Source organism: Nuphar pumila, chromosome 3 (assembly GCF_984573655.1).
Source record: "Nuphar pumila chromosome 3, dmNupPumi1.hap1.1, whole genome shotgun sequence".
NCBI lineage: Eukaryota > Viridiplantae > Streptophyta > Magnoliopsida > Nymphaeales > Nymphaeaceae > Nuphar > Nuphar pumila.
In genome coordinates this window covers 33553314-33580060 of record NC_143251.1, presented here as the reverse complement: position 1 = coordinate 33580060, position 26747 = coordinate 33553314, and the positions used below count along the sequence as shown (strand labels likewise).

Here is a 26747-nt window from a genome sequence, read left to right as displayed (position 1 = left end):
ATGGCGGCCAACGATGTGCCCTGCTGCAAGCCCATGTTCTGGTTGTACCTTCTTACTTGCACGGGGTTGGTGCTCTTTGCGGGGTTGATGTCGGGACTCACCCTCGGGCTCATGTCCTTGAGCCTTGTTGATCTTGAGGTCTTGATGAAGGCTGGGAAGCCTGAGGACAGGAGGCATGCAGGTTTTTGCTTTTTAGTTTCTGTTCCCTTTTCCTGTGCTGAATTAGAGTCAGTAGGTGATAAGGTGTGTTTGGTTTTTTTATTTTTTGGTGGTGTGGTTGGATTTTTTGCAGCGAAGATTTTGCCGGTTGTGAAGAATCAGCATCTTCTCCTGTGTACTTTGCTTGTATGCAACTCGTTGGCAATGGAAGTAAGTAACTTCTTCTTACAGTTTTTTTTTTGTTTTTCTGCTTAATTTTAGTATAGGGTATGGGATTGGTTGGGGGGGAGGGTCTTGTTGAGGGAAACATTTTGGTTTGTTTCAGGCACTCCCTATCTTTGTCGACGCGCTTCTTCCAGCTTGGGGCGCGATTCTGATATCTGTCACTTTGATTCTGGCATTTGGGGAGGTACCATTTCCTTTCATGTCCGTTCTGAACTTCAGACAGAAAAAATATGGCTGGGATTTTGATGGTGGTTATCTTGAGATGTTCATGGCTTGTGAATGTGGCGAGATTCTCCAAAATCTCAGTTGTTTCCGACATATAGTGATAATCTGAATTTTTCTATTTTTTGGGGGAAAATATTGGGAACATCATTGCTAAAATGGTGTAAAATATGGGTTTTCCAGATTATTCCTCAGGCAGTATGCTCTCGTTATGGACTGAAAATTGGAGCAAAACTTTCTGTTGTCGTTCGTGTGCTTCTGTTTATATTTTTGCCCATCACGTATCCAATTAGTAAGGTATGTAGGAGCTATCAGTGACTTTTATTTGCTGCCTCGTTACGTTTCAATTCTATGAGCAAAACTTAAATTCTTTGTTTTCTTGTTTCATGGACTGTTCATCCATTTGCTTATTCAAGAGAGTAAATTCTATCACTACTTACCAACCACTGTAACGTCTTGACGATAATAGATGTGTGACTAGAACAGAAGATTTTTTTTTTCACTTGAAATTAAGATAATACTCAGGTTGGGTTTGATCCTGACACAAATCATCACTCAAACTCAACAGAGGATCAGCCCAAATTTTAGTTGTGTCATCCTTTATCGCTTCAAGCCCAAGGAACTATACTTGGGTCAGTTAGCTCTATCCCCACTTCTTCCTGCACATCTGTACTCAAGTAACCTTCCCCTCTTGTAGCTTCTGTTTATTTATGGAAATGGATACGACCAACAGTGGTTCAAATGTTCATCTGACCTGTTTACAGCCTTTTTCCAACCTCAGGTTCATAAAAAATCTTGAAATTTCAGAACAAATTGAAGAGGTCCGCAAAACAAGGATTCTTAAAATTCAGGATTATGCGACTCCTAGGATTCTAAGGTGGTGTTTGGATGCAGCCACTTATCCAGCTGAATGGGATAAGGCGGGATCTTCTATTATAGATGACAGTGCGACTTCCCAGCTTATCCCATTTATCTGGATAAGTGGGTGCACCCAAACACTCCCTAAGGGTGCTATAATTTCAGAATCCTGATTGCAAGCATGCCCTTACTGTTGGTTTATCTTCTTCTTAGAATATGATCCATCCTGCTTTCATTTGGTTCAGGGCAGGTGGTCTCAACACATGTTTTGATGTAGTTTGTAGCATTTGTAGCTGGTTGTGAGCTATTTAGCTATGTTAGTTCATTGCTATTTTCTCATCTGCGTGAATAATTTATTATTAGATCGGTTGCCTTAGTGATCTATTTTATCTTTGTTTTGGAACATTTAATTGGATAAATTTTCTTCTTCTCAGATATTGCTTTAAACATTTATTAAGATCTTGGTTTTCTAATCTGAGCAGCTATTAGACTGGCTATTGGGAAAGGGGCATTTTGTACTTTTGAGAAGAGCTGAACTAAAGACACTTGTTGATATGCATGGAAATGAGGTAACACTTCACTTTCTTATTGTTAGCAGTTGTTGGTGATGCTTCTTTGGCACTAATGAGAAAGAATTTTCTTCAACTTTAAATATGTAAAATAAAAAGTTAGTGAGGCAACCCTAGAATGTGGAATTAATAGTTTGATGGCCACAAACTGAAGGGCATCAGGTACACCTGACTTTATATTTCCTGTGGTCCTTTTGTTGGTAGAAGCCTAGAAGGCAGGCTAAGTCATGAGTGGTGAACTTAGAACAGCATAAAGCTTTATGTAGCTCCACTGTATCAAGAATATCAAGATATCATATTCAATGTGGTTGGATATTTAATGTATGACAGTTACTGCAATCATGAGCATTCTATGAACATTCCTTAGCCAAGTAGTTCCAAATAGTGCTCTAACTCTCTTCAGTATGTTATATGTTTAATGGACTAAGATGACCTGATTTTTTTTTATGATAACTTTGATGATCTGATTGACATGCATTAGATGGTAATGCACAAATGGCGTGAGAGCAAAGAAGCCTAGAGAGGTAGCTTTGAGCAACCTATGGTAATGCATGAAGATAATTAGACTCGGTTTTGATTGTATAAGAAGAATCCTTTTTTGAGATAAAAACATAAAGAAAAAAAAAGTATTGTAGGTATTATGATGAAAGTGCGAGTCATCTATTTGATACTGGAGAATATTTTTCCAAGATAGACGCCGTAACTGTTGATATGAAAGGAATATCAAAACATATTTCTGAAAGTTTCTTCTTGTGCTTAAATTGATCACACAGCATGTGCTCACACCATGTGATCTTGTATCATTGGTGTTTGTTTTAAACTGGAATACTCCACTATAAACATAATATTCTATGAACTGTGCAGTCCTCTATCTTAAACTTCATATTTGCATTTCTCAAATAAAATTCTCATATATGCCTGCTATCTGTAGGCAGGAAAAGGAGGTGAACTGACTCATGATGAAACAACAATCATTACTGGAGCACTGGATCTAACACAGAAGACTGCCAAAGACGCAATGACACCCATCTCTGAGACATTCTCCCTTGATATCAATTCCAAACTTGACATGTATGTGTGATATCTAGCGGATGCTTGACTTTCTCTGCTTGCTGTTTCTTTGCTCTTTCTTTGACATTGTTAAACTGTTAATTTATTTAGGCAAACAATGGGTATGATAATGACTCAAGGGCATAGTCGTGTACCTATATACTCTGGAAGTCCAACTAATATCATAGGACTTATTTTGGTAAGAGTGTTATGATTCTTGAGTATTCACAAATTTTCATTTAAAATGCTGGGTGTTGCAATAATGATTAATCTATCAAGCTTTATGTTATGAATGTAATACATATCAGTTATGAGCTTGCATTTTGATATCTTAATTTTTAGTACTTCTAGTTTGAATAATGCATCCTTGCTTGGGTTCAGTTGATTTTCCTTCATGAAACATTTGGTAGTCATTCGTGCCAGTTGCATCAAACTTAGTTTGTATTGAAGAATAATCAAGAGAACAAGAACCCACAAGAACTACACAAAGAAGAGAAAGCGAGAAAAAGTCTTAGCCAAAACTTCATTACTGAAAGAATGAAAAAGATTGCATCTTAAAGGGTTGACCCCCTTTGTGGTTACACTACAGGACAATAACTGTTGACCCCTAACCACTAACCAACTGTTAAAGTTCAAAAATGCCCTCATTAAATAATCTATGCACATAAGAAGAGAGGGAGGAACAAGCATAAAATTACATATGATAGAATAACCATATTATACTTCTCAACACTCCCCCTCAAACTTGAGATAATGCTAATGGAATCATCCCAAGTTTGGAAAGGAAGGGTTGAAAGTGTGAAGGAGCTAAACTTTTTGTAGACACATCAGCAACTTGCTCCTTTGAGCTCACATGTTCTAACAAAATGATTCCATCTTCATACGCCTTCCTTGTAAAGTGATAGTCAATTTCAATATGCTTTTACCCTCTGTTTTCTTGGTCTCATGTGTCTTTATATGGTTGAGAGAGTGGCATTCTCAGCACTGATAAGGGAAGAGAAAAGAGACACCCAACTAGGTTGATGCTAGTCCTTTCAAAAAGCTATCATTATCATATATCTACAGCTATGTCACATAGGTGCGGGTGCAGATGAGGGTACGGGTACAGGTGTAGATGCGGCGATGCGGCACTTTAAAAAAACTTGGGTGCGGGGGTGCGGGGAGGGTATATATATCTATAATTTTTAACAGTTTTAAGTTAACACTACTAGTATGTGTGTGCATTTATGTATTTATATATATAATATAGATAAAAATGGACTTGATTAGGGTTAACTGAATCTATTTTTAGATAGAAATGGACCTCAGTGTGGTTGACTTCATCTAAAACAAAGGAAGTTGCTTCCCAAGTGTCGCACTTGCCTTTGTGAGGGTGCGACGCAGGTGCGGTGCCCTGTTAGAAGAGTCCGTGTTACATAGATCTACAGTTTTTAGGTTGAGAGGAAGAGAGTGGTGCACCCACAGTAATGATCTGATCTTGCATCATGCCAAGCTAAAAGTATGGTTCATTTCTACAAGTGGCTTCCCTTTTTATGAGTAGAAAATATAGTATTTTTGCTGAGCAAATGACTTCCCTTGGTGTCTAAACTCTAAAGCTTAGAATGCTCCATTTTTCTGCCAAATTTGTTGGAATAAGCTGCCATGATTTTCTGAATTGTTGCATGATTCTGCTTTTCTTTCAGTCTCTTTTTTGTAAGGGATCATTCTCCTGTATGTGGCAAAATATGTACTTGTTTACTGTCATTTCACACCACTTTTTGGTTTGTTTCAGGTAAAAAATCTAATTACCTGTCGTCCTGAAGATGAAGTTCCTATTAGGAATGTTACTATTCGGAAGATTCCTAGGTATAAGAATTAAGATCAAAATTTCTCTCACATTAAGATATGACTTAAGAATCGCTCTCACTTTAAGATATGACTATCGCACTTCATACTATCTTATTAGAGGCCTGGCTGTGATCAAGCTATGTAACTGAACAATTGGCTACCTTTTGACCTTGCCTTTGGATGATATTTATTACAAATTTGAACTATTTCATCATCTGTGACTATTTTCATAAAAATATTTAATTCGTTTGTTATTTTTTTGTAGGGTCCGTGAGTATTTGCCACTTTATTCTTTATTAAATGAATTTCAAAAAGGTCATAGTCACATGGCTGTGGTTGTGAAGTGTACAAGGGATACTACAGAGGCAACAGAAAACATAAATGGAAGGACCAATTTGCTTGAGAATAAGATTGGCATCAATAAGAAGCCCAGGGACATTGAGGAAAAAAATGCATCTGGTGAGAATTTACCCTTGTTTACTAGAGCTAGTGTATGGTGCAATGCTATGTTTTTATGTGAAACTTACATGTAAATCTGCGATAATTGATGACAAGTTGCATACTTGAATCATTTTTCCTGTAGAACAGGTGGAGTCCCTATTTGAAAATATTCTTAAAGTTGTCACTCTATTAATATTTTTCAGTTTTTGAAAATGGAAACAAGGGAATGGAAGCATACTCTGAAATGCAAAATATGTATTAAATTTTAACTTCACATATACTTTTCTTGTACAAATGTTTCCCTGAAAGCATGATAAAAAAGTTAACACTTAACACAAGTTGTTAACTAGAATTAATGAGGTTAATATTCTGCATTGCTAGTGATCTTAATGTTTCAAGTCTCTTTGAGCATTAATTCAAGTGTTGCATATCGCGCTCAAGGGCTCCACACACCTGACCTGACTACATAGGTTGGCATAAGGCATTCAAGCTGAAGGTTTTCAAGAGTTTGATACCTGTGGTGCACGTCCCTTGCCACAAGGCTGAAGCAGCAGGCTTCCTGGAGAGTGGTCTGCTGAGGGTTTTAACTAGTCGGATGTGAGCCATACCACAGGGCATCATTCTCTTCTGAGCCCCACCACTTGAACCAGCATTTCCACTCATTTAAATAAAAAAAAGGTTATAAACCTATTAAAATTGTTTATAGATCATGTTGAGCATATCTAAAAGGCTAAATCCAATGTTCAGTGATTGTATCCACTCAAGCCCCAGTCATGTGCATGATTGGTTATCACGCATCTCTTATATCCGTGCTAAATGGGCATGGTGCTAAATGAAACATGCTATTAGATTTCTGATGTTTTTTTCACAATTCCAACCCCATACATGTGTTCAACATGATTGATTTACTAGAAATCGACACTTGGATCATGTATTTTGGATGAAAAAGGTATTTGAAACCTCAAAAATTTATGAAAATTGTAGGCCGTTGATTTTTGAAACCTTATAAAAACATATCCATGCATCGGAATCAAATGCTCCAAGAAGTAATTTCTATAAAAACAAGCATATAGATCACATCTGTACGGTTAGAATTTAGAACCCCCACCCGAAAATCTATATATATGGGTCACTAGAATATGTTAACTGGAAATATGTGAACCGGAGTGTGAACTAGGCATTCCTGACATTTTTTTTGCAAATCCAGCCCTGCATATGCATTCAACGTCGTCCATTTTCTAGGAATTGATAGTTCAATCGTGTATTTTCGATGAAAAAATGTGATTTTTCGATGCTTGAATATTTGTGAAAATTCTGAGCCATTGATTTTTCAAGCCTTAAAAGTTCTTTCTTATGCATCGTAATCGGATGATCCAAGAGTCTCTTTCTATAAAACCAAACATCTAGATCACATCCGTACGGTGAAATTTAAGAAGAAAAAAACATATGAAAATCTCGGTTCATACTCTAGTTCTCATATTTTCAGTTAATATATATATATATATGGTTAATCTAACATTAAACTAGTTGTGTTTAACATTAGATGGATTCAACCTTTTTAAAATGACTAAAATACCCTTAAAAGAATGACATTTTTTATTTTTGAGGTAAAAATTGAACTTTTATAGATTCATAAAATTACTTTTTTGGGGAAAAGTGTTTGACTTTTCATTTTCTTCCAAGTTCAAAAGACTTACAATGCCCAAAAATGGACCATGCATTTTAAAAATGCCATTATTTTAATGGTAGTTTAGTTATTTTAATATGGATGAATGCAACTAAAATACAACTAGTTTAATGTTAGATTAACTTATATATATATATATATATATATATATATATATATATATATAAAACAAGGGGTACATGACTACACACATTCTATCATACAGGGACTATCATTTGTGTATTCTATTGCAAGCATATAACTTGATTAGTCTTCCTTCAACACCAGACCTGACATCTTTGTTCTTTCCCTTGCTTGGATGCATTTTTTGGGCCCTATAACCACGAGATATAATATATGCAGCTGTAACTTTCCATGTATATACAACAACAACAACAACAACAACAACTACGCCTTCATCCCAAAACAATTGGGGTCAGCGATATGAACCAAAAAAGAAATTCATTTTGGGTCTTCCACATGAATCCTTTTCCTCCAATCATTTCTATCCAACGCCATGTCCTTGGTGAGGTTCAAAGCATTCATATCCTTTCCTATCATCTCCATCCAAGTCTTCCTAGGCCTACCCCGACCTCTTTTAACTAATATATTTTCCCATTTCTCTAACCTTCTAACTAGAGCATCATTAGGCCTTCGCCGAATATGTCCAAACCACCGTAAACGATTCTCTCGCATCTTATTTTCAATGGGTGCAACACCTACCTTCTTACGTATCTCTTCGTTCCGAATCTTATCTTTTATTGTATTTCCACACATCCATCTAAGCATCCGCATCTCAGCTACACTCATTTTTTGAATATGATGTCTCTTGGCAGCCCAACATTCTGTACCATATAGTAAAGCGGGTCTAATAGTCGTCCTATAAAACTTTCCCTTCAACCGCAATGGCATTCTACGATCGCACAGCACTCCAGTAGCACTTTTCCATTTCATCCACCCAACCTTTATCCTATGATTTACATCTCCATCAATTTCTCCATACTTTTGAATGATGGATCCCAAATATTTGAAATAATCATTCACCGGTATATCTTGCTCACCAAGCTTCACTACACTCCCATCACTACTTCGTTGCTTACTAAACCGACATTCCATATATTCAGTCTTACTCTTACTCAACTTAAAACCTCTAGCTTCCAATGTCTGTCTCCATAATTCTAACTTAGCATTAACCCCAGCTCTAGACTCATCAATCAAAACAATATCATTAGCAAACAACATACACCACGGTACATTTTCTTGAATTGATCTCGTAAGCTCATCCATCACTATCGCAAATAGGAAAGGGCTTAAAGCAGATCCTTGATGTAACCCAACCGTTATCGGAAAATTGGTTGTCACCCCTCCACAAGTGCGGACATTGGTTACTACTCCTTCATACATATCTTTAATTATACTAATGTACTTGAGAGAAACACCTTTCTTCATCATTGTCCACCAGAGAACGTCCCTAGGTACTCTATCGTATGCCTTCTCTAAATCAATAAAAACCATATGCAAATCTTTGTTCCTCTCTCTATATCTTTCAATAAGTTGTCTAAGAAGATGTATAGCTTCCATAGTTGATCTTCCAGGCATAAAACCAAATTGATTCTCCGATATCATGACAACCTTCCTCAACCTAGACTCAATCACCCTCTCCCAAAGTTTCATAGTATGACTCATGAGTTTTATACCACGATAGTTTGTGCAATCTTGTATATCACCCTTATTCTTATATAAAGGCACCAAAGTACTCTTCCTCCACTCATTAGGCATCTTATTTGTTCGCCAAATCAAGTTAAAAAGATTTGTCAACCATTCTAAACCTTTCTCTCCCAAGCATTTCCAAGCCTCGATAGGTATACCATCTGGGCCAACTGCCCTTCTTGATTTCATTTTCTTCAAAGCCTCTGCAATTTCTTTCTTTTGAATCTTGCGCATGAAGTCACGATTTATCTCATGAAAAGGAATGGAGAAGTCTCCAAGATCTTGAGCATGACTATCATTAAATAGCTTATCAAAATAATCTTTCCATCTCTCCTTAATCTCCTCATCTTTGACTAAAACCCTTTGCGTTTCATCTTTGATACATCTAACCATACCCAAATCCTTCGATTTCCTATCTCTCATCTTTGCAAGCCTATAAATATCCTTCTCGCCTTCTTTGGTATCCAACTTGTCATAAACCTCCTTATATACCTTAGCCCTCGCGTTTCGAACAACTTTTTTAGCTTCTTTCTTTGCTATCATATACTTCTCCAAATTCTCACTATCACGACTCTTACTTAGATTTCTATAACACTCTCTTTTAACCTTAATAGCTAATTTGACATCCTCGTTCCACCATGATGTATCCTTACCTAGTGGTGCACCGCCTTTAGACTCACCCAATACCTCCTTAGCTACTTTTCTCATACCACCCGCTATCTTATTCCACATTGATTCTGAATCCTCCTCGAGACACCAATCAACTTCCTTAACTACCTGCTCTACAAACATTCCTTGTTTAGCTCCTTTCAGTGCCCACCACTTAATTCTAGGATCTATCCTATGTCTATCCCTTTTGCGGCATTGTCTAATTCTAAGATCTAAAATTAAGACTCTATGTTGTGTAGCTACACTTTCTCCTGGTATAACCTTACAATCGATGCAACAACCCCTATCTCTCTTTCTAAGTAGGAAAAAATCTATCTGACTCGTATTAACCCCACTTTTAAATGTTACTAGGTGAGACTCCCTCTTCCTAAACCAAGTGTTTGCTAAGATCATATCATAGGACAAACAAAAATCTAAAATCCTTTCTCCACTTTCATTTCTTTCTCTTATACCATAGCCTCCATGGATATTCTCAAATCCATCCCTACTAATGCCTACATGTCCATTAAGGTCACCGCCGATGAAAAGCTTTTCTCCATAAGATGTCTCTTGTACTACTCCATCTAAATCTTCCCAAAATTGATGCTTAATGGAATCATCTAAACCTACTTGAGGTGCATAAACACTAATAATATTAATAATATCCGTACCTAATACTAATTTAATAAGTAAAATTCTATCACCCTTCCTACGGACCTCAACTACATTATCTATAAACTGACGACTCATAACAATCCCTACTCCATTCCTATTCCTATTTATTCCTGTATACCAAATCTTATATCCCCAAGGTTCTATCACTTTAGCTTTCTCACCTACCCATTTGGTCTCTTGAAGACATAAAATATCAATCTTTCTCCTACACATAACATCTACTAACTCTACCAACTTACCAGTTAAAGACCCTATGTTCCAAGTGGCTAACCTAATTTTATGGTCTTGGACTAACTTCTTTACCCCCACCCGTCCAACAAAGTGAGGGAACCCTTGCCTATTTGACACCACACCCGGGCGCCGGTGTGACGCGTCGCTTCTGGGCGACGACCTAGCAACCCTTGCACATTTATCACTGCCTCCGGGCCTAGAGAGTACAGCGCGTCGCTCAGTAGGGAACGCCCCAACAAAATTCTCATATTGGTTCATTTTCATAGGATATGACAAAGTTTTTATGCTGGCTGTCACAGGCCTACCGCAACCCTCCTCCTTTATCCGGGCTTGGGACCGGCAGTGTATAACTACACAGGCGGAGTTTAACTTTCCATTAAAAAACATGGTAAAAGCCATGCATGTATGATCAAATGCAAATTTCCAATGACTTGTACCTTTTCATGTTCTAATTTTGTTTAAGTGGCTCCTATTAAGAAAGTGTGGTGTTTAGTAATTCACTTCGTCAAATGTTATACAGCATATAGTTTGATTGTATATGTTCTGCTCTTGTTTATTGCGCATCTGCTTGTTTTTTGAAAAATATGCAGCTTTTAAGTTATTGATTGTTGTTCTTGCAGATGGTTCCCGATCCATCCAAGTCGATCAAATAACTACAAATTCATGCTCTGCATATCTTACTGCAACTGAAGCATGCAGTCCTGCTTCAAGAATTGGTAAAGAGAAGCATGGAGAAACAGTTGGGCAACCAAGAAAATGGGGACGGGCTGGCCAAAATGACATTCTTGATGTGAATTCAGACTCCCTTCTGAGCTTCCCTCACGATGAGGAAGTTATTGGCATAATAACAATGGAAGATGTTATGGAAGAATTGTTACAGGTTTTTAGAATGAAATATTTAGACAGATCAAATTTTCATGCCTATTTTCTTAGTACACATTCTCGGAATGCTAGAATTGAGGAACTTGGACACTGGTTAACCAAAATTTGAGGTTTATATATCTACTAAGTTACTTTAATTGGTAAACTAATTTTACTAAATTTATACTGTGAACTTTCAACTTGAATTTGGCCTTCAATGTGAATGTCTTACCTTCCATATATACTAACCCACTGATAGATATCTTAAATTGTCATTATTTGTCTGTAATGCCCTCTTTTGTTGCCTGAGAAATGCCTCATCCTGTGTACTTTTAACTTGAAAATGTTCATACCTGCAGTTATATAGATAGTATGAATGCCAACATAAGTGGGAAAAATAGCTTTCATGATAAGACAACTGATGCTAGGTGGTAAAATCAGTCTTTATGCAATGATAATCACATGAAGGTATGGTTGAAGAAGTTTAGGTGAAAGTGTATTGGTGGAAGAAATTTCATGTAGCGAAACTGTCCTTTCCATTTCATAACTTTTCTGATAAATCTAAGCCAATGCAATGTTAATAACTCAACACCTTCTTACATAACCTCCTTTTTTTTTCATACCACTTACATAACTTCCTCTTGGAGTCAATAAAAATGTACTCTCAAAAGATGTCCTCACCTGCAGAACTTAGGTATCAAGCATGGAATTTTTTTTCATTCCAAAAGACTATATATATATCTCAAAGGCTTCAAGTTATTGCCACCAACTTGTCTTAAGTCCATATGTTTTGGATGGTCATGATTTTGACCTTTGTGGCTTTTCTATGTTGTTTCATTTCATTTATTTAATCTTGATCTGCATGAAGTGGCACATCATTTTTCCATTTTTAATAACATGATATTGGATTGTGTACTCCATTTACTTGGTGAGTAGACAGTTTAGATTAATAGCTTTAATTTTCTTAGAGCTCTATAAGAGCTCTCACTCTCTCTATATATATCATTCTTGAAATGATATCTTCAAGGGTTTTCTATAGAAAATCTAGAGGAATTTTTCAATAATAAAGAAAAATAGATATTTGGTCTGATAATAATACTATACTACCTCGTGGAAGGCAGAGTTGTAGGTCTCACGAGCTGCTTTAATATAAAGCCTCGTTTTTCATGTCTTGAAGTGTTGGTGCATGGTGGACTGCTGATTTTTTATTTTCATAAAAAAACTGTGTAAAGGTAAAATATTATAATCTAAGACATGTTTTCTAAATAAACGTTGAGGATCACATCTATGTATCACTCACAAGATTGTTAGAAAATCAATGGGATTTACGAGATAGTAGGATAGTATCATTGGTCCTAGATCTAACCACTATTCATGTGCATGTATTTACGTTAACCAGCTCATCTTTGCCTTGGTGGTCGAAAACATCTGTCTCCCACAAGGTCAATGAATTTGATCTTGTTACTAATCGATAAAGTGGTTTGGTTTGTATGTTTTTTGTGTTGTCATCCATGCTAACATATGCTCTGTGCATGAGGTATCTTCTTCATTCATAATGCTCCTTTTTCTTGTTCATGCAGGAAGAGATACTGGATGAAACTGATGGATATGTTGATGTCTACAACAAGTAAGTTTTTTTACTCTCCATTAGGTAGATTTTTTTTTAGTCCTTTGATTATATAATATTTATGACAAGTGAATCTTATTTGCTAACAGAATCACAATCAATATGCTACCTCCAAGAAGATCATCACCTAAAGCTGCATCCTTTTCGCCATTACCACGGAGAACTCCAGTGGCTTCACCACTTTCCTCTTATCATCAGTCTCCTATACTGCGGTCACCTACTTCCCCTTATGTTCATGTCCCAGGTCAACGACCTATTTTTCCTTTCTCTCCTGGGAAATCACCCCCATCTTCCCCAATAGAGAATTCAGTGCAAGGTTGTCTATCACCGTCTTCTCTTCAAGTAAGTGCACCATGGTTGTTTACGTTTTTATCTTTCATATAACTTGGTTAAGCCTTCTAATGTGTTACTAAAACTCCTGTCTCACTTCTGGTTTTCCTAAATTTAGATCTTGTTATTTAACATTCAGAATGGCCTGCTTGAAGTTGGTAATCTGTTACATTTTTTCATGCTTTGTACTCGGGGAAAAGCCATTCAGTTGTTGGAGGTCGACAAGTCATTCAAGGATGTCGAGATTTCTAGGGTCGACACTTTGATCTCGAGAGTCGATACTTTTTTATTTCTTCATGAGTCAACACTTCATCTTTAAGAGTCGACACTTTGAGCTAAGTTCAATCTGGTATGCATTCGGTTTGTCGAGAGTTGGCATGTCATTCATGCGGGTCGACATATTTTGCCTTTCAACATGATATTCTTTTGAACTTTGTTTTTGGGCTCTTCACGGGTGAACATGTGCTTTCCATGGGTCGATACTTAATTAGTAAACTTTTTGTATTTTTACTTAAACACCTCATTTCAAAGTGTGATCTTTTTGGCACTTCTTGGAGGGATTTTTGACACTGAAATGTGAATGTTTTTTCCACGTAAAGTCAGTTAAAATCCCTGCACACTTGAGGTATAACTCAGGGTTATTGAAAGCGCTATAGTACATGGGAAAGCATGCTTCCTCGAAGTGCATTTCGAAAGCGCGAAACATGCTGAGAATAGCCGAAAAAAATAGGAAGCACGCTTCCTCATTTAGGGGAAGCTCGCTTCTCCTAAATGGGAAGCACACTTCCCCCCTCACTTTTCCCTTGCTTTCCTTTATTTGTTTCACTTTTTTGTGTTTTTATTTTTATTTTCTCTTTTTTTGCTTTCCCCTCGCTTCTCCTTTGCTTCCTCGGTCACTTTCGGTTCACTTTTTAGGTTTCTTCCAGTTCGCTTCTTAGGTCGCTTTAGAGACGTTTTTTCCCTCGCTTCTAAGCTGTCACATGCTTCTTGCTTTTTAAAATTTTGGAAGTGCCTTGCTTCCTACTTCAGCTTTCCGAATCGCTTTCTGCTCCTGCTTCCTCGACTGACAACTCTGGCATAATCATTAGTCCATTAGAGAGTTTTATTATCATCGAAATCAGTCTAAGTGTTCAACATATAATTCACATGAAGTATGCTGATGTTTTCTTCAGAGACAACTGCCATGGCCGATATGTTTATTCAATACTGTTATCTTTTATTCATTTTATGCTAGGATACTCAATTTTCTCCTTAACTGCAATGGGCAGGTGTCTCGGAAATCTTATGAGAAGCTAAAAAAACTTGATGGTTTATAACATTGAAGTGTATCATGATATTTCTTCTGTGCCATCCTTCCGAAAATCTCTATTCTGGCCTTGTAAGTATAAGTGTGGAATGGTTTGTTAATATTTTGGATTGTGTCAAATCTTTGGAGAAACTAAACCAATAGAAATATGATTTCTTGATGGCAATGTGGCTCTTGAACTCACTGTTTAACACACAAACATGCACACATATGAGCAAATGTTTGCTATCTTGGTGGGTTCCAGCCACCTTAGTGCAAAACTTTAATTAACTAGTTTTTTTATTCTTTTTGCATATCTGACCCTGCAGATGTGATCTACTTGTTTGGTTTAGTAGAAACCGACCCTTGGATCATGTTTTCCTGATGTGTATGTCAGATTTCCAGGATTGAAAAATCAATAGTCTACAATGTACCTAATTTTCAACCCTCAAAATATTATATTTCTACATTGAAAAAATATGATCTAAGGGCCAATTCCTACTATTTTGATCATGTTGAATACATCCACGGGTCAGATTTGGTCAAAATGTTCTCCCCCCCATGAGTTTCAACCACAAGATTTGGAATCCAAGAGGGTAAAGAAACATGATGATGCTTTACTTTTTTCATTTATTCTGTCGCTATTATGAATACACATGCACATAAATAAATCAAGTAATAAATAAATATTGAGGAAAGTCAGTCTGGCTCTAGAGTAAAGAAACATGATGCTGCTCTACTTTTTCTCATTTATTCTGTTGGTATTAGGGACATCTTTGATGTGGTAACCTTTTCTGCTACTGCTAATAGGAGCATACCAAGAGCACTTGTCGGTAATTTTGCAAGGAAAAATGACCTGTTTGGGTCAACCTGAATAATATTCGGCTCAGCATTTATCATTCCCACATCCGGATAGTCGGGTTCAAGTAGGGTATCCAACACAAGCCCGAGGGATTGACAGCCCTAAGGCTTTTCATGGACGGGGAAAATAGAACTGGGTGCTGAATGTAAATTTAACACCTCTATTTCCATCTTGATAGCTGGAAGAAATAACTGTAAGCAAAATGCGGGTTTGAACTTCTGGCACAAAGAAAATTTGACTTTATGTAAAAGCTGCAATAGTAACTTGTGCAATGTATTGAAATTAATTAAAGCTCAATTGAAATGTTTAATTTGTAAAGAGAAAACATCTAAATAATGGTGAATAGGACATTAAGATCACTTTTCATGCAATCCTCACGTATGCACTGTTTTTTCTTGGATTTCGGCAAAATAAATAAATCACATGGTTGATGTATAATTTTGGAGCTGATCAGTTGAAAGTGTGCTGCAATTCTAATTATTGATCAGTCCAACTGACAAGTGATTCCAGCTAAAGATAAATAAGAGGAGAATTTGGAGATGAAAGAGAATCAGAAAATAGAAAATAACCCTACTGTCTTTGTAAAATAGCACGATTTTGAAAATGCCGCGCAATTTGCCAAAATCTTTCTGATGTCTAAAATTTTTTATTCTTGACTTTTGTCGAACATTTTTATTCTTTGCACAACCAAATTTGCTGATGTTTGTGCGATAGATATATACCCTATCTGAAGGTCGCAACATATCAATAAAAAGAAGATTCACATAAACATTTCCTGGGCTTGATGAAATTCGCATAAGGTATTTGTAAACATGGCTAACTTGAATTCCAGCATAGGAGTTTCGCATATGAAATGCACAAATATTTTGAGATTTGCTAGCTTGATGCAAACTTTTTAGAATTTAAAAGTTTGAACTTAGAGAGTTTGCTCTATATTTTTGTGGCAGCTTTGACATTCGTGCAGAAGTTATGCAAACATCTTTTAACTAAAAACTTGCTTAAAGTCAGGACGTATGTTCACAAATGTATGTCTAACTTTTATAAAATGTGTGTTGCAAATGTTCTTAACTTTGCATATTTTTTTATTCAAGTTTGACAAGTTGACGTCACACATTTATGGATGTCACAACCTTCACGTAGATATCATGTGAATCTCCTTTAACCAAAAATTCACATAAAGTTTGAATATACGTTCATAAATGTATGGAGTGAACCTCTTGTTAATATTATATGCAAAAGTTTGACATTCACAAACATTAGACGTGGAATTGCTAATGTAAAGAGAATCTATTTAACATGCAAATGTCTTAAAGGTTATTTTTCGAATGTCCTTACTATCACATGTTTTTGGGTTCTAGTTCGACATGTTTTTGCTACATTTGAGGTTGTCCTCTCAATGTTCATGTAAATGACTTGTGAACCTTCTTCGTATATGTAGAACTTTTGACATCAGTTCCAAACCAATTGAATATTTACATATTCAACATGCAAAGTTGTCAGGTTCACAAACATTCTCATGACCTTTATGTGAATCTCCTGACCCTCGTGCGTAACATTTGTGAACCTTTATACGTGCATTAAATGCAACTCTTCGTATGTATAAAAGCTATGTTTTGCATTTAAAGACTCTTTTCGCATAACATTAGGGTTTCTTAGTGAGGGTTTTATGATCCCCAACCTTTTTTTCCCAAAAAGCTTTTTTTGGCGAGGTGTCATTGTTCTTGCATGATCGTCGTCGCGCGGCAACACATCATTGGTGACAAGATTTTTTGGTAAGCACAAGTTTCACTTCATGTAACAGTTGAATAAGTTATTTTGGAAAACAATGACATGAATTATTTATTTTGTAAAATAATGACATGATTCTCAAGTTATTTTTTCATATTCAATAGCCTATTCTATTTTTTTATTTAATTCAATTTCATATTTGTCTCATCTGCCTATTTTTTCTTAATTTGGTATGCTTATATCATCGAATTTAATTGTTTATCTTTTTTTCTTGTATCATAAAGATGATGGAACAATGGAATAATTCTTAAGTTGTTTTTTATATTTTAACAACATATTCTATTTTTCTTTTATAATTTAATTTCATATGAGCCTCCTTGCCTTTTTACCTCTGTCCTTAAATTTGGTTATATAAGAATTTAAGTATTTTGTATTATAAAGATGATGAGTAAAAAAAGTGTCATGGATGCACCAACACCTATTGGTCGATAAGAAAAACATGTAGGATATGTACATTTTATAAATAGGTAGATTGAAATTGCTATGTATACCATAAACCTTTGTAATATATTGAAGTTTCTCTCTTTCTTGAATATTGATTTTTTCAGAAAAAAATACCTAGTGCCCGAAGGTTCATACATTATTGTATGAAAGAAGATTGATACGTGGATAGACATGGAACATGGAACCTGCTCTATGGCCAAAAGCATGAGTTTTCGATGTAATTCACAAAAAATACAACATTAGTAAGATGAAGTTGAGATTGCTATGATCATATAAGAAGCCTTAGAAAAAACTGAAAACATTATAAAAAAAATAAGAAAAATTATTATACAAAAAGGTTGAGTTTGCATCTAGCATGGTTTTAAAACCTAGTGACTCTTCACTCAGCTCGTCCTTGAGTGACACGTGACTCAGCCAGGTCAACTCAGTGACTAGGCCATGTCAACTCAGTGACTAGGTCAGGTTATATTAACTTTATATTTTATATAATATATATATATATATATGATGTATATTTAAAAGTATTTTATCAATATATTATATATAATATGTATTATATGATATTTTTATAATATATTTAATGTATACTTTTATTAATATATGTATAACCATATTTTTATATATAATATACATAATATGTATATTATATTTCATGTAATATATGTAATTATATATAAAATATATTATATATGTATATATGCGTGACTCGACCATGACTCGTCTGACTCACACATGATTCAACTGACTTGTCCATGACTCGGTCAGGTCAACTCGGTGACTCAGGTGAGTTTTATACAAAATGAGTTTATACTTGTTTTTGACCCGGTGACTAGGTGATCCGGGCCAAGTCACTGGGTTAACCCAACGAGTTTTTAAACTATGGTGTCTAGTATCATGTCTCTCATCCTAGAAGCATCTAAAGAAGGAAAATGTTAGTGAGGAGTCAGTGGGTAAGAAGTGCAAGAAGCCTATGACTTTTTTATTCTCCTATCATTGTATGCTTGATTAAAGAAAGCATGAGACATAGCCACTTGCAGTGACAATAATGGGATGGAGAGGGACAGTGTGAGGGTGGAGAGGACAGAGAAGGAACCTTAGTGAGTAAGGAGGCCAAGACTGAGGTGGATGAAAGAGTGGAGAAGGGAGACAATCACTCTTAAGCAAATAAAGAGACCAATGCTGATCTAGAGAGTCAGAGTATGGGTGGTGAGATGACATAGGCGAAACATCAGCAAAATGAGGGAGGCAATGCTATGGTGGAGAGTGAGCATGGGTGGTGAGAGGGTAAAGAGAGAATGCTAAAGTGGAGGAGAGGGAGGATGGCCCAATTGAGGTAAAAGATGACAATGATAAGAGGGTAGAGAAGGGGGAGGGGAAGATTATTATTTTAAGGATGAAGTGTATGCTCTAATGAAGAGGTCACAATTGTTAATGATTTCAAAATAAATCCTGATTTGAGTTGCATGTGAAATGGTCCAAGAAAGAAAAGTAGTATCATGGGATTGGATTTCATGATAGATGGATCACAATAATATAGTGATAAGGAGATAAAGGTTGCCAATTTCAGTAGCAATGCTAATGGGCAAGTTGGTATTCAACACAATAGGTCTCTCAACAATCTTTGAAGGTAACCATATATGCAAGTTGGGGACATTTGGTTGGTCAGACACTAGAGCAGGTAAGACAAGCTTGGGGTGGAGGCACAATTAGCAAGGGAGAGGGCAAAAAAATAGACGTAGGGGAAGTGGGATAAGAGACCACGGGTGGGGCATCCTTGAAAGAGAAATTAGACTCATCAAACACCATATTACGAGCAATCCATGTCTTTTTATTTCGACGGTCAAGACAAACATACCCTTTATGTTGGTTGTTGTATCTGAGAAAAACACAATGGGAGCAATGAAAATCCAGCTTATGTTAATTATAGGGATGCAAACAGGGGTAGCATATGCAACCGAAAACTTTGAGGAAAGAATAATAAATTTCAGTGAATAAGGCTTCAGCTGAATGGAAGACTGATATATCAGGTTGAGGGTATTCGGATTTCTCTCTCGATAAGTTTCATCCCTCGCCCAAGGCCGGAAAGGATGTGTAAGGCTAAGGTAATAAGACACAAATTGTTTGAATGCACCCCTTGGTTGTATCTTTGATCTGAATATTGTCTGTGTAGTACCCACATAGATTGTTAACAAGAGAAACAAAAGTGTATTGCACATATTGTCAAAGCATAACATACATCATTTAAGAAAGATCACCTAAATGAAAGAATTATAAGCCACTCATGTCATAGATGGATGATCTACTGCATTTGTAAGGCATGCATATTATACTTGATCATGTATAAGTATTGAATTTAGATTTTTCATGGTTCTATGATATACCAATGCAATGATATTTATTTATGTGCAAAAAATGATATTTTATGTATGACTGCTTCCATATACATGTACTTTGTCATTGTATTTCTATAGGGGTGTTATTGACCTCCTACACAATTATAGGTGTTCAATGTTCTATTAGGGCGACAACGGGGAGCTGTGGCGGAGTCAAGAAGCCAAACCTTTTCCTTTCCTAGATACTAGATTTTTAGAACTTCTGTTTTTTTTTTTTTATGAACTTTAGTATTGTTTATTTGCTTGTTGAACAATACTCGATATAAAAAAATAAAAGTTTAAATTAATATGTTTCTCTTTATAAAAATCCAGTACTAGTATGATTGACTGACCGAGTAACTCGCCCAAGGTTTTTTATCTAAGATGTTGAAAAATATTTTCACTGATAAAAAAAAAGAAATTTCTCAAAGTTTTTGGGTTAAAAATCTTGGGGTGTTATAACTTGGTATCAGAGCAGAAGGGAAAGATTGACTTTCAACACACTCAACAACTCGACAATGCCCTGTAAGTGAATTTTTATTTTGTTAATTGTTGTGCTTATGACGTTTAATACAATTAATAGTTGATATGGTACAACTAAGAACCTAGATGAGGTCATAGGCTCAATAAAATCCTAAAAGTGATCGATAGATAGAAACTTATTAATCAAGGTCCTCTTGTTGTCAGGAATAGACAGGGGTGACCAACTAAATCGTATCGCCACTATGTTGACACGTGTAGCTCTGTTAATGTTTGAAATGGGGGAAGTGATTCGGGATGTGGCTGAGAACCGGTTGGAAGATCCTCTTGTACCATCTCAAGAGCAAGAGGGGCAACCACAACCCAATATAGGTCATTCTCAAGGTTCACTAGCTGTCCAAGGAGAAGTCGTGGGTGTGGAGACTTCTACTAGAAGGAGAGGAGCACCCAGAACATGGGCCTGTTGTGTGAGAGGCAAGAGACCTATGGCCAATGCCCAAGGACACTCTATATCCCTGTCTACGATAGAGCAACTATAGCAGAGTCTTCTCAAGATGGTCTATCCAGACACAAAAAAGCAATAGGGTATCCAATACCTGTCAGGAGAGGAGTTGTGCATCGAACGAGAGGAGCCATGAGAAAGGCACAAGGACACTATTGGATTCAGATATAGCGTGTAGAGAAGCCATGACCGCTATTATTAGAGAAGATGATCCAGTTATATCCAGAGTGTCGGCCTTCCAAGGTAGCTCATCAGACTATCAAGGAGATGATGAGCCCTCCTATAACCAAGAATCTTCTTCTTCTACCTCAGAGTCCCTCAATAATTCTTCAATTTTTCTCTTTATAATCCAAATTCACCCTACTACATTCTTGCAACACCTTATCACCTTATATCTAGTGATGACAGTGATTTGTGATGGAGTTTTTGTGAAAGTTATCTTTCTAAATAGTGTCCTATGTGCACTGCATCATTATAAATAAAATGTTGGTTAAAAAAAAATTATTCTATGTTATATTTTATTGCTTGGAAGCCATTTGACTCCAATACTAAAAGGATCAAAATAGCCAGTATGGATATCCGAACATATCTTGTTGATTGAATCATTAGTCAACAAAAAGATGACCCAAGTTTTTCCAAGATGATATGGGTACCTAAAGATCCACAATTGAGGAAAGAATTGCTAGATGTTGCACGCAAGTCCAAGTTTATTATTCACCTTGGAAGCACTAAGATGTACAAGGATTTGCAGCGAAATTTTTGATGGAATAGAATAAAATATGAAATTACAGAGTATGTTTCAAAATGTTTGGAGTGCTAACAGGTTAAGATTGAACATCAAAAGCCTGGAGGTATGATGCAAGTTATGGAGATACCCTAGTGAAAGTGGGAAGACATTACCATGGATTTTGTAGTAGATCTACCCAAGACCAGGCATCAGTACAATACAATCTGGGTCATTGTTGATTGTTTTACAAAGTCAACACACTTTCTACCAATCAAAACAAACCAAACATTAAAAAGTCTTGCAGACCTATATATAGATGAACTTGTTAGACTGCATGGAATTCCATTATCTATAATTTTCGATAGGGATCGAAGATTCACTTTAAAAATTTTTGGGCAGCTACATATGGTTTTGGGAACAAAACTCAAGTTTAGTATAACTTTTCACCCTCAAACATACGGACAATGGAAAAGGATGATCCAAAAGTTGGGGGATATGCTATGTGCATGTACTTTAGATTGGAAAAGAGATTGGAGTAAACACTTGAAGTTAGCAGAATTTGCCTATAACAATAATTTCCATTTAAGTATTGGTATGGCTATGTACGAGGCTCTATATGGGCGACCCTTTAGATATCTTGTTTGTTAGAGTGAAGTTGGTGATCGGACTATAGAATCACCAATTGTACTTCAACACTATATGGATCAGGTACAGTTTATTAGCAAGATACTTTTGATAGCTCAGAGTCATCAAAAAAAGCTATGCTGACCAGTGACGATGAGAACTTGCTTTTGAGATATGAGATTATGTGTTCGTCAAAGTTTCACCAACGAAGAATGTGTTCTATTTCGGCAAAAAGTGTAAGCTCAATCCAAGATATGTGAGACCTTTTCAAATTCTTGAAAAGATTGGAGAAGCAACATATAGAGTGACACTTTCTCTTCAGTTTACCAACATCCACAATGTGTTCTATGTGTTTATGCTAAGAAAGTATGTGTCGGACCCAATGTATATCATTCAATATGAGGATCTTGAGATAGAGAAAGATCTTACATTCGAGATAGAATGACCTATCAAGATTGTCGATCGATGTGAGAAAGTACTGAGAAAGAAGACTATTCCCTTGGTAAATGTGCGATGACAACACCACGAGATTGATGAATGTATGTGAGAACCAGAGGAAGAGGTGAAAGCAAAATACCTTGAATTGTTTGGTACGTAATTATAACTTAAATTTTGAGGATGATTTTTTTTTAAGGAAGGAAGGATATAAGACCCGTTGATTTCTGAGAAAATTTTAGGTAAATAAATCAGATTGTTCTTAAATCATTTTTTTTATTTTTTATGATTTTTTTTTATAAAAATGGGATTAGCAATATATATTATATAAATTGTATTTTTTTTAAAACAATCCAGCCAGTGTTGGTTGGTCATACAAAAAAAAAAGAAAAACCATATTTTATTAAATCATTTTTCATTGAGAGTGTAAGATGATTTTTTTCGGTAACTGGATTAGCGATATACATTTTGTAAGAACAACATTTTCTTGAAATAGTCCAGCCGGTGTGTTGGTTGATCATTTAGAAAATGTGTAACATGTGGTTATTTTTAACATAATCGTTTTTTTAATCAGGCTTATAAAGGGAAAAAAATGTCACATATGATGAAACTAGTGACCGACGGCTAAAATATGAGTTCTAGTAAACTAAGATTTGGTTTCAAATGTTCATTTTCAATCAGGGATTTAATTCAATGTATTTTATGGATATATATATATATATATATATATATATATATATAACGATATATGCGTTTTATGAACTACATAGTGACTTGCAATTAAAATTAGGTTTTTCATGAAAAATGATTCATGTGTATGGTGTCAAGATTTAAAAAACTGTGATTTTAAAGTATATGTTTATGAAAAGCAATATGATAACCTTGGTAATTTGAACTCTATGTGATGTGTTAATCGAGTAGGCTAATTTGTCTCAGAAACTAATCATGATTTAATTTATGTTTTGTAGATGTTATAAGTTCTAATGAAAATTGGTAACATTTGTCTTGCTTATGTGTTTTAAGTCTGCAAATTTTCATTAAGTGAAGTTAATGATTATGTTACAACTTGCTTCTTTTATATGATGTGCATTTCTAACCATGACCTGCATGAATTGTCAAAACACATCATACATGTTATTTGATGAGCATAGTACGAACATAGTGCCTTATGGAATGGTGTGGTTGTTGGAATAAGAAAAATTAACTAACGATGCATTTTGCGTGATAGCCAAATGTATGATCAATGCATAATGGATGCGACTTATGTGTATGGCAATAGATCCATTTAGAAACAATTCCGAAAAAAATCTCTATAAGGAGGTGCATTATCCGAGATCAGGTAACCTGCTAGGGCAGTAAATCTTTGTGAGGAAGTGCATCGTCTAAGACCAGGTAACTTGCTAGGGCGGTAAATCTCTATGAGAAAGTGCATCGTCTAAGACCAGGTAATCTTACTAGAGCGGAGACTCCCTGTGAGGTTATATATTTTCAATACCAGGTGATCCAGAATGAAACTTATTTTTAAGATATAATAAATTTCAGTGAATAAGGTTTTGGCTGAATGAAATGCTGATATATCAGGTTGAAGGTGTTGAAATTTCTCTCTCGATAAGTTTCGTCCTCCACCTAGAGTAAAAAATGATGTGTAATGCCAAGACAATAAGACACAAATTGTTTGAATGTACCTCTTGGTCGTATCTCCAATCTAGATATTATTTGTTTAATAGCAACAAAGATTGTTAACAAGATAAACAAAAGTGTATTGTATATTTTGTCAAAGCATAACATGCATCATTTAAGAAAGATCACCTAAATGAAAGAATTATAAGCCACTCGTGTCATAGATGAATGATCTATTACATTGGTAAGACATGCATATTATACTTGATCATGCATAAGTATTGAATTTAGTTTTTTCATGGTTCTGTGATATATCAATACAATAATATTTGTTTATATGCGAAAAATGATATTTTATGTATATTTGCTTTCATATACATGTACTTTGTCATTGTATTCCTATGAGAGTATTGTTATTGACTCCCTGCACAATTACATGCACTGAATGATTTACTGGGGCGATGACCGAGAGCTGCAGGAAGCCAAACCCTTTCATTTCTTGGATACTTGATTTTTGAAACTATTGTTATTTTGTTTTTATGAACTTTAGTATTGTTTATTTATCTGTTGAACAATACTCGATTTGGAAAAATGAAAGTTTAAATTGATATGTTCCTCTTTATAAAAATTCAGTACTAGTGTTATTGGCCGACCGAGTAACTCGCCCAAGGTTTTTGATCCAAGATGTTGAAAAATATTTTCGCTGATAAAAAAAATTCTTAAATTTTTTAGGTTATTTGGGGTATTACCTAAAGCTTTTAGATTTACGAGGGATTTCTATTCCTTAATAGATTCCTGTAAATTGTATGGTATCCCCACTGGGGCCAGACCTTTCCCTGGTCCAATAACTGAAGTTCACCTTGCCTCAGGAAGCTCGATAGAGTCGTAGCTTTTGTGTCATTTGTGGAGTCCTATCTAGGGATGGCAGTGGACCGGGGGATACCGGGGACCTGCCCCGCCTCGCCCCGTTATCCCCGTGCTGGGATGGAGGCAGGGATGGACTTACGCTTTACCCCGCCCCGTCCCGTTCCCAATCCTTTAAGAAATGACTATAGACCGAGGGAAAACGGGGCCCTTCCCCGCCTCACCCCCGTTTGGACCGGGGATGGAGGACATGAAACGGGGATGAAGGCGGAGGTTAAAATCCATCCCCGTGCCGGGATGGAGGCGGGGATGAAGGTTCAGATTTTGAAACGGGGCGGGGTTGGAGACCTTGTCCCCCACCCCCGCCCCGGTCCACTGCCATCCCTAGTCCTATCACGATTTATCGGTCACTATCTGCCCTAAAATTGCCTCTGACCGTGGCGCAATCCTAATAGAGTTCGGTCGAGACCTTACATCCTTCAAGCGGTTCTGCTTTAAAGATTGGTGGCTCACAGCTTTGGGGTTCTCAGAAGCAGTTTAAAGTAGGTGGACGATAAATGGGCACCCTATCGGCTATCTGAAAAATTGAGGGCATGTGGGGCTTTATGAAGTTATGGATCTGCAATAATGGTGGTGTCAGATTCGCTAAGGTTCATATTTGGGAACAAAAACTCTCAGATATTTAGAATCAAGTGGATGGTCTTCTTGAGGCAGACCCTTCTAAAGATAACCCAAGATGCCGGCTATCGGAACTAGATAAGAAAATCCAAAGTTGGCGCCTGCGTGATGAGATCAAATGGCACCAAAGATTAAAAAAAAAAAAAATCAGGATTAAGAGTGGGGAACAAAGCCACAAATATTTTCACCTATAAGCCTCCCATAGGAGACGTCTGAACTGAATCCCCTTCATTCGCATTGACTCTTGGGTTATGGAGGGTCTAGAAATGGTGGCAGCTATTACCAAGTATTTTTGGTACTCCAGGAGGTTCGGTAGGGCGGCTTATTGACTTCCCGTTCGCTAAAGTTTGGGCAGACCAATCCGCAGATCTGGTCCAACCGACTGCTCTTCAGGAACTTCAAACTGTCACCCAGGACAATGTTTGAGGGATTTGGCTCTCCTAACCGTCTTCATTATGGAATTAGTTTCCACTGCACAAATGGCAGTCTCGGTTAATGGAGTGCGTGGCCATTTTTTTTTTATATGAGGCAAGGCCTTCGACAGGGCTGTCCTCTATGACCTCTCCTCTTCAACATTGTGGGAGAGGCCCTCAGTGTTATTTTCAAGAAGGCCATGGCGGTAGGGTTGATAATCTTGGGAACTTGTCGCTTCTCCAATGTGCGGATTGTGTAGTGCTATTTGGTTATGCAAATCCTACTCAAATGGCAAGAATCTGGCTGCTTCTGAAAACTTTTAAAACTATTCGAGGCTTAAAAACCAGCGAAAATAAATGCAAGCTTATGGTCTTTAATGCACCCCTCTGTCAGGTGCATCTTGCTGAAAGCCTTTTTTGCTGCAGCCAATCGACCCTCCTCCCTCTTGATTATTTGGGTTTAAAAATTATGCAAAAGCGTCCTTCCCAAGACTTATGGGTGGCAGTCGAGCATAAATAAAATTCGATCTAGAATTTGACTCTTGGCACGACCT

The 26747-nt window shown here is 36.5% G+C and overlaps 1 protein-coding gene across 1 annotated transcript; it reads left to right on the top strand.

Annotated features, from left to right (window-relative positions):
- LOC149842533 (DUF21 domain-containing protein At2g14520-like) lies at nt 1–26206 on the top strand. Its single transcript, XM_090000687.1, has 15 exons — nt 1–181; nt 293–369; nt 485–568; nt 790–903; nt 1947–2033; nt 2965–3104; nt 3195–3282; nt 4855–4928; nt 5176–5369; nt 10902–11161; nt 12723–12769; nt 12859–13111; nt 13218–13324; nt 15153–15217; nt 26085–26206. The coding sequence occupies exons 1-15, from the start codon at nt 1–3 to the stop codon at nt 26204–26206; spliced, it is 1893 nt and encodes a 630-aa protein (XP_089856813.1).
- The last annotated feature ends 541 nt before the right edge of the window (nt 26207–26747 follow it).